The 14,955-nt window shown below is 39.1% G+C and overlaps 1 protein-coding gene and 1 long non-coding RNA gene across 2 annotated transcripts; one reads left to right on the forward strand and one right to left on the reverse strand.

Moving 5' to 3' along the window:
* The first annotated feature begins 1,392 nt into the window (after positions 1 to 1,392).
* Positions 1,393 to 3,038, forward strand: LOC147961920 (uncharacterized). The gene is made up of 4 exons (XR_015609905.1): positions 1,393 to 1,542; positions 2,107 to 2,176; positions 2,258 to 2,307; positions 2,874 to 3,038. It is a non-coding gene; the product is annotated as an uncharacterized LOC147961920 (long non-coding RNA).
* A 384-nt stretch (positions 3,039 to 3,422) lies between these two features.
* LOC147961921 (uncharacterized) lies at positions 3,423 to 13,438 on the reverse strand. Its single transcript, XM_087533991.1, has 8 exons — positions 13,344 to 13,438; positions 13,124 to 13,265; positions 12,754 to 13,027; positions 12,575 to 12,677; positions 12,384 to 12,492; positions 7,176 to 7,393; positions 3,620 to 3,710; positions 3,423 to 3,539 (listed from the first exon to the last, which is right to left on the reverse strand). Exons 1-8 carry the CDS (start codon positions 13,436 to 13,438, stop codon positions 3,423 to 3,425), a joined length of 1,149 nt encoding a protein of 382 aa, XP_087390117.1.
* Positions 13,439 to 14,955: the final 1,517 nt, after the last annotated feature.

Here is a 14,955-nt window from a genome sequence, read left to right on the forward strand (position 1 = left end):
TTTGATTTGATAGAGGATTATGAAGGGTGCCAGTTCAAGAGATCATGTGCAAGTGAGTTTTTGATTTTCTTTACTATATTTTTCATATAATTTAACTATTTATTATTATTTTATACATGGACTTATAGCTATGTTGTTTACCTTACGAGCAGTAGTGTCTTAGAACATGTTTATAATTCAAGCAAAACTTGGTGACATGTTTCTAATTCGTGATGGTCTGCAAGCTATGATTTCTGAGCCGATAGAAAGTTTAAATATTTGTTACATTTGGCAGGCCAGAAGGTGGTTTAGAATATGTTTGTTATATTCATTGTATTACTTGCTCTATCTTGAGAATGTAGTTGGTATTGAAGTATTACATATCCATTGTGAATAGTTTTAGACTATTCCATCGAAACATTTTGTCATCATGCAATTTCTATTAAATGTAATGACTTACAATTATGACTCTGATGATATATATCTTCAGAAGATGGTTATATTTGTTTGTTATCTGGCATGTTGAAACACTTAAGAAGTTAATTGTTTGTTTTTCTGGCTCAAATATATTAATGAGAATTCATTAAAAAATTAGGCAGTCAACTATGGCCATAACTTAAAAAGTTAGGTGTATGCCACACATGCGATGTCCACAATAGACTGTTAGCCTATAATATCTGCAATAACTGTTTGTATTCAGTTCCAGCCCACCCAATAGGACTGCTTGATTAGATCTAAAATCAATTGTATTGGCTGATACTATCTCCAATGGTGTTATTTCTTTGGAATTTGATGGTATGCCTGACCAAGCATGATCCTAATATAATAACTGTTACCCTTTTACAGAATAGAAAGATCCAGAAATTTTCATACCTAGAGGACCTCGCCTGCTTGGTGCTCCTTGATTACAGAAGGTACTCCTCCGGAATATGTCCTCCAAGTCTGGGTATTTTGATCCTTTGGTATATGTGATGGGCGAAGGGAGAGTAAGGAGGGGGATGAGGGATGGCATAGGAGGTTAACATATATAGGTAGGCAATTAAGGGGAAGGCTGGGTAGCAGATATCTTTCCAGTTCTACCATATATATTAATGTATGGTGCAGATATCTTTCCTTTTTTCACCAGACACACACCTCATAATAAATTAGAAAAGATGTCAGAAATCAGAACTTACTAAAATACTAAAATGTTGTATTAATTTCCTAAACAACTGATCATGGCATAGAAGTTACTGATTGCATGCCATATAACAATGAAATATCTTATTTGTATATTTAAATAATGTTTCTATTTTTATTATTGTTCAGTTTGAAAAGGTAAACATGAACTTTCTATATAATTTATGTGTATTTAATCAGTTCAATGTGTACTATAAAAGTTCAGTTAACAAACAAATAATCTTAAATGTTTTGTTTCTGAAAGTTGGCAATTAACAGCCTTCTGATTTTGTTGTATGCACAATCAAAATCGACTGGGTACAAGCGGCCGTAGGTCACTAGGGGGCGTGGAACTGCCGCAGCCAATCTCAGACAAAGCAGACTCCAGCGATTTTGACCAGCCAGGTACATCCTCTACACGACTAAACGAACGCAACTTGAACAAAATTTGACTTGATTAGTATGGTAGCTTAGTAGTAGTAGGTTACTGCACTCTTATTTATGTCGAACAATCACTGCACCGGACATGCAAGCCTGGGATTATATATGTGTGGGGGTCTGTGATATTGTGAGTGGTCTGACATATGTTTAGCTTGATGATATTTGCACAAACTGTGTAAGACAAACTAACTGTTTGATTTGTTAATTTCTCTTTGACGCGCAAAGCAAAATGCATCGTCGTCTTGGTTGGCTAGGATCAAATTAACCAACCAAAATTTATAAGTTATATTCTCTAATTATAGTGTTTGCCCTAAATTGCTTGATGGTTTCCTCACTTGAAATATTAATATTGCTAAGCTCAATCATGGTATGATCGCATTGTTTTAAAAAACCAATGGCGTTAAGCACATTTATATGTTCAAACACACGGGCTGTTGAATATCAGTCTTTTTTTAATCAAAAGTATTATGAATATACTTCGGTGTTGTGGTGGCTCTTTGATTTCCCTGTACAAATGTCTGTTTTCAGTGCAAATGTGTTCCTTGATCAACTAAACTTGGTGAAAGTACAATCTGGGGGAGCCTTGAAGCCTTCTCATGTAAGAGTATAATCAACTCGATTTTGATAAGTGAGTCCATTACATCATTTTAATAGGATCAAGTTACACTTTAATTTGTAGGCAAAGCATGCAAACATGATCATTGGATTTCAGTAATAATTGAACATGAGGTAAATACGTTCAATCACACTATGATTTACGACAACTGCTTTTCTTTGATTGCTGATGTTGATAAGTAGGCATTGACGTGATACTTATATGTAGTTCTTACTGGCAAATATATAGTTAGGGATCGTATTGTTTTTAAGGCGTCCGTAAGGACCTGCAAGCTCAAGGCGTCCAGCTTGCCTTAGGTACCCGAGTAAGGCGTCCGACTTAATCTTTAAGTCGTCAGAAGCGTTGCTAAGGCGTTCAGGTTGGCGCCTTGATCCAGATTGGACGCTTTGAGCTTGCCAGACAGGCAGGGAAGTAGTTTTAGGCAGGAAACAGCTCCCCTTCTACCCCACCATCCTCTGCTCTTGATGATGCTCATGTTAAGTTGTTCATTGCTTGCTGTTATCAGTTGTTCAATGCTTCCTGCTTTGCAGGTTGCTCTGCTAGCTGCTTTGTTGTATCGCAATAGAAAATTCACGACGTGCACAGTAACATATCTACTATTAAAGTGGTTTTGGTTTTTACTGTACGTACTGTTCAATAAGAAAAACCATTCCTCTCTCATTTTTATTACTATATTCAGGAACACACAAAATATAATCAGCGCTTATTCGCTAGCTGGAATTGAAGGCAACGGCGAGAGAGGAAGATCAAGGACAACTTCAAAATAAAATAATATATGCAAGGTACATGTTGTATGACCGTCATTAGTTTATTGGCTACTCTCTAGCTGGAATGTGATTATTACCGATGAAGAAAACCTCGTATAGTATAATAGTGCGTGTATGGATGGAGTTATACTATACGAGGTAGTATATGATGTGAGGCACGGAATGTTTGAAAACATCACCTGGTCTACTTTAGGTATGTTGTGAACCTGCCATGGTACAACACAAAAGTACTACGGTTCACCTGGAGCACCAAACCTGGTCCAAACTGGTCTAGAATTAAAGATAAATAAACAACCAAAATAGCTAGTGGATGCCACCATCAAACACTCTTTAAACTTTAAAAATATTTCAGAAAATGTCATCTGATAATCTTATCAGCACGGGCATTCAAACATATTATTACCTAGCAAGCAACTAAACATGTTAATATTTTTAGGTATTTATCGATGCAGCAGTCCTCCTTAGCCACCAATAAATCTCAACGCTGCTCTAACTTGATCTGGAATGTTATCCTTTGCTTCATTCTCCTTGACCATCAAGATCTGGACCATTAGTCGCTTCCTGAGACTTTGTGGATCCTTCAGATTAAGAATATAAAAGTCAGAAGATATATTTAGCAAATATATGAAAGCTGTAACCTCATTACAAATGCACTTACATCAGTCCTAGGCATGTTATGAACCATGTCATTCCCGATAGTTTCATACAGTAGGGCCATCTCCTGTAAAACTCTGAATCCAGAGTCCATGCTGTCACAAAAAAACAATATTGTAATAGCTATATTATAACACACACTAATATCTAAGACAAATTTAAAACAGTACCGCCGAGGTGAAACATGAATATTCTCTTGTTCGGGCCATTCCAGAAGTTGGTTGTTCCTATCAGGGGCCTCCTGTTGCAAGATAAAGCTCAATTCTTGCTTCACTAAAAGGGCTTCCCTCTAAAGTTCAGTGTCATGGAAGTCCTCCTCAAAATGAAATAAAGCCTGGTTTGAATAATCAGTAACGATAGTCCTCTCCATTTCCATTTTCACTGCTAAAAGACCGCATGACGAATCCACGTGTGCCAGTGGGAGAATATACTGCATTTGGTAGACAAAGGTAAATGCCAAACAAAATAACCAAAATAATTTCCAACAATGAGAAAACTTACAATTGTAGGGGTGTGAAACACGTCGTATCTTGGGAAAGGTTCAAGCACGACATTGTTAATGAGCGCATTGGTGCGCTGTTCTTGGCTTAACCAAGTCTGCCTTAGAGCCCGTGCTTGCTCATGGAATCCCAAATTGAAAAAATGTGTCTTTCCAACAGAGCTGGTGCCTGCGGTCCTCTCCGCTGCGTCGGTAGTAATCTTACGCACGGCAAGATTGAAGCACAACGGATGGACAACTCCATCTCCTCTGATGGTGTCTCGAATGATCCGTAGGCTAATCTCGATAGGGAATGGGTGGAGGCTATTAATCCAGATTGTGGTGTCAAAAGGAAGAACAAGGTTCATAACAGTCATAAGTTTAAATAAACGTAAACTCAAACAAACGAACTGTGTTGGTGTCTATAACATATGACTAATTTAACGATAATACATATCACATCAGATCACCTAAAAAAATTTGCAATCTCTACGTAAGTTTAGTATTTTTATATTATGCACGAGCAATAAATTAAACAGATTGCAGTGATTTCATAGTAGCTTATCACTTGTTCAATATTGTTGGGAGTGACTGGGATGGATTTATATGAGAACTTGTATAAAAATTATACATGTATAGGGCAGTGGACCTAGACGATGAAGTGCAAACAAGATTAGATATTTACGGCTGTGAGAACTTACTCTAGTTGTTCTTCGTCTGAGGAAAGCGTGATGAAATCGTATACGAAGTTGACTGTGTGTCGCACTCCCCCAAAAATCGGCATTGCTTCCATTACTGGGGCAAAACGTCGGTCATAGCACCGGAAAAGCGAGGAGGGATCAGTGGACGACGGTTATGTCAGGACCCGTAGGATTATATATTGAGTAGAGATGATGGCCGTAGGGAACGTGCCCCTTAACGTTCCATATTTGCATGTTTCCGTAAGAAAAAACTATCATAAATTAAGGCAAGATCTTTATTTTGATTGCACTATGCAGATAAATCAGAGACATATTAAATGTTTCCTAATATATGCCTCCCTTTCCCCAGAACTTTCCCAATCGAAAAATAGAAAGAAACAGGATTTAGTATTTCGCGAGCGTTAGCTGGAACACTCGATGCCCACATGGAAAGCGATCGCTACACCCCCATAATTTAACCGGTGGGCCCTGATGACTTTAATATTAGTTTTCAACGGTGTGGCCCGGTGGCTTTCCTCTAATAAATCTTTCCCCATCTGGATTCAAGCGTTGGGCTCCGTGGGCAACAAAACCCTGGGCAAAGGTAGGGACAGCACCCGGCCATAGGTATGGGGTACCTGCCCCATATTGGACCCGAACAGCGCTAGAGCGGCTGCGACATTATTACATGCCAGAGGGCAATGTTCAATTTAGAAGGAACTAAAATACAAATAAAAAAGTATGAATCTCCCTAAAGAGCACTCCACTTGGAATTTTTAAATGATAGCTTGGACCAATTGCATTGAAGCCTTCTCACAATCCACTCAATTTTGATTACTGAGTCCACTACGTGATGGCAATAGGGGCCAGCTCCACTTTAATTTGCATGCAAGCATGCAACACATAAGCCTTGAACATGAGGTATTTACTTCCCATCAGCCTATGATGTATTTACCACATCTGCTTTTTTAGAGCTGATATTGATCAGTAGGCATTGCCAAATATAATTCATGACTTCACGGTTAAATTCACATATCCTTGTTGGACTTACACAAGTGTCGGCCCATGCTAGGAAGTATGAATGTTATACACGATGATAGCGTGTGTAAAATTCAATGGTAGAGGAAGTGACAGGGGATTTATATGAATGTTCCGCTTTGTACATATTCGAGGTAAAGACAGTAGCTACAGAAACAGGTAGTGGAACAATGCTGCTGCCGAAGGATGTAAATATCCTATGCACGCACATGCATTTGCCTAGTATAGGAAAAACATTAAAACCCTGGCGACTCATCTCATCTTGCGTCAAACCCTATTAGCCATGTACAGCTTCCCAAATGGGGCTCACTGCTCATTCATGGCAGACAAACGAATGATTCGTTCGTGACATTCCAACAAATTCAATTAATAATCCAAAAATATGGTAGAAAAACCAAACTTCAATAATACCAAAACACCATAAAGTTTGGATAGTTTGATAATACCAAAACATCATAAATTTTTAAAACATACGTGTTTATCAAATTATTCATATCAAAAATAAATTATTATCAAAGCGATCCCTAACAAAGCTGAAGTATAGGAAAATATTTTCAGCATAGCTGCATGCATCAGTCCATCTTCAGTTGCTCAAAACCCTCAAGGCCGATCTAATCCCTGCCGGGATGTTTGGACTTGCTTCATTGTCTTTGACCATTAGCATCTGGACTGTAACTTGGTGTCTGAGCTGTATTGGATCCTAGGAAAGGTGCAAAAACTCAATCATTTAATAAATTGGTTGGATAATATTTAGCACACATCAACTAATCATATATGAACTTACCCTAGTGTTCATCCAACCCATGTTACGCATACGACCAATCTGATGGGCCATCTCCTGTAGGACAAATAAGCCAGAGTGTTTGCTATGACACAAAAAATGAAATATTAAACATTATAACAGTATGCATCTTATGTATGCGATCAATTTAGTAGATTACCCACGACCAGCAGAGGACATTGTCTCTTGTTCCCAATTCATGATTTGGGTATTCCAACCAGGGATCCTAGTCTGCAACACATTGTTGAAATCTTCCTTCAGCAATGTGATTTCCTTCCTCATCAATATGTTATGAGTGCTATCTTCAGGATCAAACGTGTTGAAGGATGGATCCATCATGACAACCCTCCTCCTCAGCCGGTTGACTACAAGTAACTCATACGAGGAATCCGAAAGTTTCAATGGTAGTAGATACTGTGGCAGGTCGAGACATGTCAATTGCTATTATAATAAGTATAACTAACTATAAGAACAAGCGTCTCTTACAATTATAGAGTTGAACACATCATATTTAGGAAGAGGCTGGACCACAACGTAGTTAATCAGCGTCGTGATGCGCTCTCCTTGCGTCATCTAGGAGTACCTCAGGGCCTGTGACTGAGCATGAAACTGCAAGTCGAAATAATGTTTGCTTCCAACCCAGTTGGTGCTTGCTGTCCTCTCTACTTCAGTGCTAGCAAGCTTACGAACAACAAGGTTGAAGCATTCAGGATGAAGTTTTTTATGAAAGAAAGGGTGTCCTGGATCATTCGGAGGCTGATTTCGATCTGGTACGGCCGGGCGCTTCTTATCCATATTGCGCTGCAAAAGAAATGCACAACAACATTTAGCAAAGGACATCAATTGTCCTCTTCTAGTTTAACTTTATTCGCCATGGCATATATGGATTTTTTTTAATGAGAACCTCGTCTCCTTGCTTACCCGCCTGGCCATCGGAAGGAATTAATTACCTTGGTCAGTCAGCGAAAGAAATAAATGATCCAGTTCATCATCCCAATCCTTCCCATTAGTTTCATTAAAGAATTCAGCCCCAGAGTGTTGGCAATCAAGGGCCAAGAAATAATCCCAGTCTATCCTATCTCACCACAGTCGAAAGCAAATCCATGTCTCTTCATATACCGAAATCATCGTTTCATAGTCTATACTAACCTATAAACCGAATTCATGGTTAGATTGCATGACATTGCACGAGGTCAGATTGTCCCCATCTAGATGGATCTACATGTATCAAATCTAGAACCTTAATTCATGGCATTTGCATGACATTGTTCATGTATAAGGATTCAACTAAAAAACATATAAATGTACCTATCTTAGTTTGCTGTGTACCAGAGTGTTCCTACATGATTTGTATATAGCAAAAGAATGTATAATAAGACAACTTACTTTAATGTATCTTGGTCTCGAACGCCCATATAAAGTGAAATATGTATTGGAGTGCATCTTCCACGACATGCATTGGTGGGGGGAGAAGATCCATGGGCGCAGGCACATCCTCCTGGGGCACAGGAACATCCTCCCGGTGCGCGGGCGCACCTTCTTGGGGTGCGGGCGCAGCGTTCCCAATTATCGCCTCCATGGTCTAGAAAATTTGTTATTGATCGGAAATTGATGATGGGATATCTGTGAAGTTGGGTGGGTGGTGAAATAGGACGCTAGTGGAATTTATCAAATTGTTACCGTGACATCTAATTGTTTGGAGAGTTAATATTGCCTTCCAAATGATGAATGTCATATAATTAAATACGTTATTCATTTCCTTGTACAAATTATTTCCAATCGTGTTAGGATCAGATCTTTCTCCCAGTATTAGATAATAACTTCCCAATCACATAATATTCAGCCATCAAAAGGATTATTCCCTACGTATATATAACCCATAGGCAACTGCCCGTGCGTTGCAACGGGGTATATATATTTAGCTGTTCAACACCTATATCGCATAATATAACCTATAACATGTGGAATAATCTATAGCTTCAATTATGCAAATAATGCCAACTGCTTTTACATGTAATGTTCCATATTTTGGTCGTTGGTATATCTCCCTGAATTTGAGCTATAAAATACGTTTTTGCTAACATGTGGAATAATCTATAGCTTGAATTTGAGTTATAATATACGTTTTTGGTAACGAACATATAGTTGTGCTTTAAGTAGTATTGCACATATAAATCACATGTCATTGTTTGTGCATCAAGATTGATGTGGGTAGCTTTTTTCTTTATTTTTATGTTTGAGTGGTTCATATAAATGTGCAATAACTAAGACACATCTAGTTATGCCCCTGACATACACATTTCACGCCTTCTTGAAAGAAATATCAAGATTTATCAATAAAATACATCACTACCGAGTATTGTCATAAAATATTAGTGCATGAAACACATAACATTGGCATTTTATTCCCGCAAATATGCAAAGATCAAGTAAGAGTTTATCATGCTCTTATTATTGCGAAAACTAAGATTAGTAAGTGAAAAATAATGCACATATTGTTTGCTATATTTTCCAATTGGAACAATATCCTTCCATGCGCGCCATGGGCCCACTATCGTGTTAGGTTCATGGACCGGAGGACTAAGCAGTAGGGTGGTCTCTCTATCTCTCCTTTCTATGGGACAATTGTAACATGATCTCAAACACCGAGAATGAGGCCTTAATGAATCCTTTGTCTGATGAAGATCTGGGAGGTCATTAACTCTGCCAACCCGAAGGCAGCCTCTTGGCCCTGATGGGTATTCTATTCCCTTCTTCATGAAGTTTTGGCCTTAGCTGCATCGGCTGGTGTGTCAAATCATTCAAAGTTTCTGTGTGGGGACAATTGACATTTATCGCCTTAACTATGTTCTCATTACTCTTATTACTAAAGTGAAATGAGCTGAGCGTCGTGATTTACGACAAGTGCTTTTATTTTAGCGCTGATGTTGATAAGTAGGCATTGACGTGTTAGTTATATATAGTTCGTATTGCCAAATATGTAGTTCATGACTTTACTGTTATAATTGACGTTAACGCACGGGAGTTATAGGGTGCGTCGCAAAACAAATGTTTAATATATCCAAAAAAAGTATTTAAACCTATATATACCATCCAATGCATTTTATAGATATCCGTATTGCCAAATAGATAATTCTCAATACGATCCCTAACAAAGATGTAGTAGCCATTTATTTGCGACATACGAAAATGCAATGGACCATATTCATTCGTTCAAAACCCTCAATGTCACTTTAATTTCATCTGGTATGTTTACAGCTGCTTCATTGTTTTTTATCGTCAGCATCTTGACCAGCAGGTTCTTTCTGAGTTGTATTGAATCCTAGAGAAGATGGAAAAATAGTAATTTATAAATTGTTGCAAAATAAATCGCATGATAAACCTCGTTATTGTGTACTTACGTGAGTGGTCTTCCTACCAGAATTAGTAGTACCATTCTGGTGGGCCATCTCCTGTAGGACAAGGAAAGCGGAGTCTTCCCTGTTGCAAACAAAATTAACTATATTAAAACTATAACGGTCGGCTTATTACACATGTGATCGATTTACTATATTACCGCCTGCCGTTTGAAGAGATGTCGTGCGTTGACCAGTCCATGAGATTGGTATTCCAACCAGGGATCATCATCTGCAACACATTATTGAACTCTTGTTTCAACATTGTGATTTCCTTCCTCGTTTCACTGTTATGAAAGTTGTATGGTCCATCATAGACATCGATTGATGGATCAATTGGGAGAACCCCCCTAGTTTCCTTGCCGACTACAAGTAGTCCGTACGAAGAATCCACAGAAACAAATGGTAGTAGATACTGTCGTAAATAGACACATGTTAGTACAAAATAGAATAAGCAAATTAAATTATAATAACGAGTCTCTTACAATGTTAGAGTTGAACACATCATATTTAGGAAACGGCCGAACAATGGCATTGTCAATCAGCACTGCGGTGCGTGTTTCTTGCTCCATCGAAGAGTGTCTGAGGGCCCGTGCCAGAGAATGAAACTGCAAGTCGAAAAAATGTTTGTTTCCAAGCATTCTTGTACCTGCAGTGCTCTCTACTTAAGCGCTCGCTAGCTTACGAACTGCAAGATTGAAGCACTCAGGATGAATTATTCCAAAAAGTCTAATTGTTTCTTGGAGCATCCGTAGGCTGATTTCAATCTGATATGGTCGTTCGCTTCTAATCCAAATTGTGCTACCCCAAAAATGCAGACCAATCTTTACCAAGTAACATCCATCCATATCTGTATCACATTTAGACTAACTCTTTTGTATAATATAAAGCAGTAAAAAAAGTTACTTAATAATGTTATAACCTGGTAGCTATTTTGTCTTTAATAATGTTATAGATGTATAAAAATAACATGGGCACATGTACCATAGGTAAAAAGGTGTGATACAGAGGCACACATAAAATTTTTAACAACGGTGTAACAGTGCAAATAATATATACACTAAAATATATAACACCTAGACAACCAAACATAATATAGTGGACTATCATGGATAATTATGTCTAGCCTGCTGTGTTGCCCAACTGATATCTAGCCTGATGTGTATGAGAGTAATATGAAGAGCAATACAACTTACTTTAGTGCCTCATCGTCCTAGACAACAGTGATAAATTGAAAAATGTATTCAACGACATCTTCTACGGCATTACCGTTGCCCGCAACCTCCTGAGGGGCGGGCAAAGCCTCTTGTGGTGCGAGCTGAACATCAACTGGCTCGTGCACAGCCTCCATTGATGAGAGTCGCGAGTGATCGAGAATTGGTGAAGACTGGGGTGGGTGTTGAAACAGGAGATCATCGGACGTTATATGAAGGGATCAGTTCCTGTTTGGCGGCTGCATCATATAGACTTATGTGCCTTCCAAATAATACGGCAACTTCCATTGTTGAAAGCCAAATAATAAGCAAACTTTTAATTACACCTGATTTTCAGCATCAGATTGTACCTAAGGCAGATGGAAGGTGCCCATATCATTCCATCCGTGCATGTCTATATTATTCATTTCCTACTATATAATATTTTCAGCTGCGGACGGATGATATCTTGTGCCCTGATATATATTCACCGAGGTGTGTTGGCAATTAGGATGTCGATCCAGCATATATATATAAACGGATATATTATTAATGCTTTTTATTCCCTGCCAAATATATCAAGTCGTTTTTAAGATGTACATCGTTCTTTCTAATTATAAAAAAACGTGACGGGGGCGTATCAGATCTTTCTCCTTTTGTATAGTTGAATATTTTGTTCCTAATGCATGCCATATTTACAGTTCAATCTCAACGAATCGGAAAAAATCAACCTTTGTATAAAACCAGATATCCCGAATTAAGTACGCGTAAAAAAAAATACAATCTGCCATAATGGCTACACTTAGAGTTCACAAGCAAAAAGAAAACACACTTTAAGAGAAAAGATTGTTCTGTGTACATTATTATTCCAAATGTAGATAAAAGGACCAAGGGAAATGAGCTTCTTATTGAGCCGTGTTGAAAAACAAAGTCATCTACTGTCCTTTTTTCCTGGCTACAACTGCAGCATTGACGTATGATAGTGTTTCGTCAAGTGTCATTAAGCAGGCTTCGTGGATATCTACGAAAAAACAATTTTTTAGTACTAATAACATCGTAATACAGAAAAGAACAAAAAGCCATAAAAATCGAAATAGTTTATAGAACTTACCTTGAAGATGATGAACATCATCATTAATATCGGGGGAGAACAAGAATGTGCTCTCCCCTCATAGTCTCCATGCACTTATCCCTCCGGTTTACCTGTATGTACGTAACTGCAATTTTCTCGAACAAATTTTCAGTGCGCTGCAAGTGGTACAAGTGACGACCAGCATGCTCTTGACTTAGGCGTATAAAAAGTATCTCCCGTCTGCAATGATAAAGATATGTTGATGGTAGGCAATTATCAAATATTAATAATCATATAAAACCAAGTACTATTTGGAGTTTACCGAAAATTCATGATGCCTATCTCAATGAAATGGACCTGCCGTCTATATACTGAATCCCACCTATGTTGTATCCTACCAGCATATACAAGAATACCAAGAACATCTGGAAAAAATTAAGTCTGGGTGAGACAAAATGTTAAATCGATAAATATGCAAAAACAAACTAAAAGATGTTGCACCGGTAATGGTTTTGTCCCGTAGCAAGGATATGGCACCAAGTTGTGGGAAAAAAGGTGGACAGATTGTCGATGCAATACTATGCACCGATGTCCTAACCATGGTTATAGCATTTAGTTCAATGACAAACTCCATGCATAGATACCAGAAGTGACCATCTAGCATTTCCATGGGGTTTATCCCGACGCTACTGAAGTCATATGTTAGCCCGGTCTGCAGAATGGCGTTGAATCGATAAGCTTGGTTGCTGAAGGCAATTGCTTCAATCTTTGTTCCCTAGAAATTTTTACAAATTCAGATAACAAGACTTTAGAACACATGTGTATATACATTAAAAAAGGTTGCTATATTTAGTGATCACTAATCTCATACTTCCTGGTCCAGAAGTATGCAACAAAAGTATGGGTTTCCCATTGCATGCACCCTGATATGGGACTTCCACATCACCTTAGCTCGAATGATCCAACATATTTGATAGATATGTTCCATCTGTATACTTTGAAAATTCAGGTACCTACATGAAATAACCCGAAATGATGGGATAAACAAACGGTGATGTCAGATAAGCGTGCATGACGATCTGTACACTTGCCTGTTCATCGGAGGGATGGTAGGCAGAGGCATGATGGGATCCGGTGGATTCGCCATCACCCTCCTCGAGGGCCTCGAGCTGTACGATATCACCATGGTCAGGGCTAATGGATGAAGTGTAATGGTTATAAAATGATGACCAGTATTTTCATTACTTGCAATACCGTTTGGTGCTAGTTTTCTTACTTATTGGTCCTTTCTTAATTTTCTTAGTAGTGCATCTTGGTCAGGCCAGCCCTCCACCTTTCTTGTAAGGATCATGGTGCTCACACTGCACCCAGGCCACGATATCGATTCCGGCTACGACAAAGTATTCAAGACAAACTGAGGTATTTCCTTACATTGCGTCCCCAAGACCAACGCTTATCATGAAAATCAAAAGCTATAATTCATGTACCTCTATAATTCAAATTAAATGATCCATGCTATATATGTAAACTGCTTTAATTGATGATCCTTATGTGAACCTTAATCAAGCAGATAAATGCACCAACAATGTTTCTGATTCTGTACCCTATCACTCACAAATAAGTGATTCAAGAAATATGTGATGATCATTCCTGTAACACTTATTCATACTCTTTGATGCAAATTAGTTTACATAGGAAACAGCTAGGCAACAGCTATAGTTGTGCACAAACCTTAATCTTGGTTGTTGTAGTAACGCAGCTGTTCTGTGGTGCTTTCTCATTGTAACAGTTTGATGGTTTGTGCACCTTCTCATCTGTAGGGTGACACAATAGCTATTCTCTCCGATTCGTGACCTGCATTGTGTATGCGATGGTTGTGTGTATTTTGGATGGATGTGTGTATGCGATGGCTGTGTGTATGTGCTGGCAGTGTGTATGTGATGGCCGTGTGTTTATGTGTTGTGTATGCGATGGATGTAAATTTCAGATCTGTGATGTAGGTTCATATCATTATCTTTGTGTATGGATGTAAATTTCAGATCTGGATGTAAATTTCAGTTCTGTATGTAACTTTCAGATCTGTGATACCTGGAGGGCGTGTATCTGGCGGCGGGTCTTGTACGCCGCCGTCGGCGCTGGCGCCATGTCCTGGACCTGTCCAGCGTCAGGTCCAGAAGGGGATCCGCGCCGGCGCAATGGAGACCGGCGGTTTTGATCCGCACCAGATCCTCGAAGCGCTCAGCAGAGAGTTATGCACAGGACCAGCGCCGGAGCAATGGAGTCAGGCGGCGGGATGGCGGGGAAGGACCAATGGGCGGTGGCGGGCGAAGGAGGGCACTGCCTGCGTATGGTACTCGCAAGATCCACACAAGACCTCGCTCGAGGGCACGAGAACTCGTTCGAGTCCGCAAATTGAGCCGTTTTTTTTTCGCTGGTTAATTTTCGCCGGTCTATGGTCTGGGTTTTTTTCGTTGATCTGAGATAATAAGTACGGGAGTTTGTGCGGGTGCGGGACTCCATGGCGGGTTTTTTTGGTTTTCCGCGGTTGAGAGGGAGGTGGGAAGTAGTACCAAAAAAGTACCAAAAAAGGCTAGGTGAGGTGGGACGAAAATAAAACCCGGAACGCGACCTACCAACTGAGACATTAGGAGTAGAGATATGAGTTGTGGTTCGAAGGAGGGTACGCGACTCCTTTAGATGTAC

This window comes from Triticum urartu, chromosome 7A (genome assembly GCF_056163025.1).
Source record: "Triticum urartu cultivar PI428250 chromosome 7A, HENAU_Tu73, whole genome shotgun sequence".
In the NCBI taxonomy this organism is placed as follows: domain Eukaryota; kingdom Viridiplantae; phylum Streptophyta; class Magnoliopsida; order Poales; family Poaceae; genus Triticum; species Triticum urartu.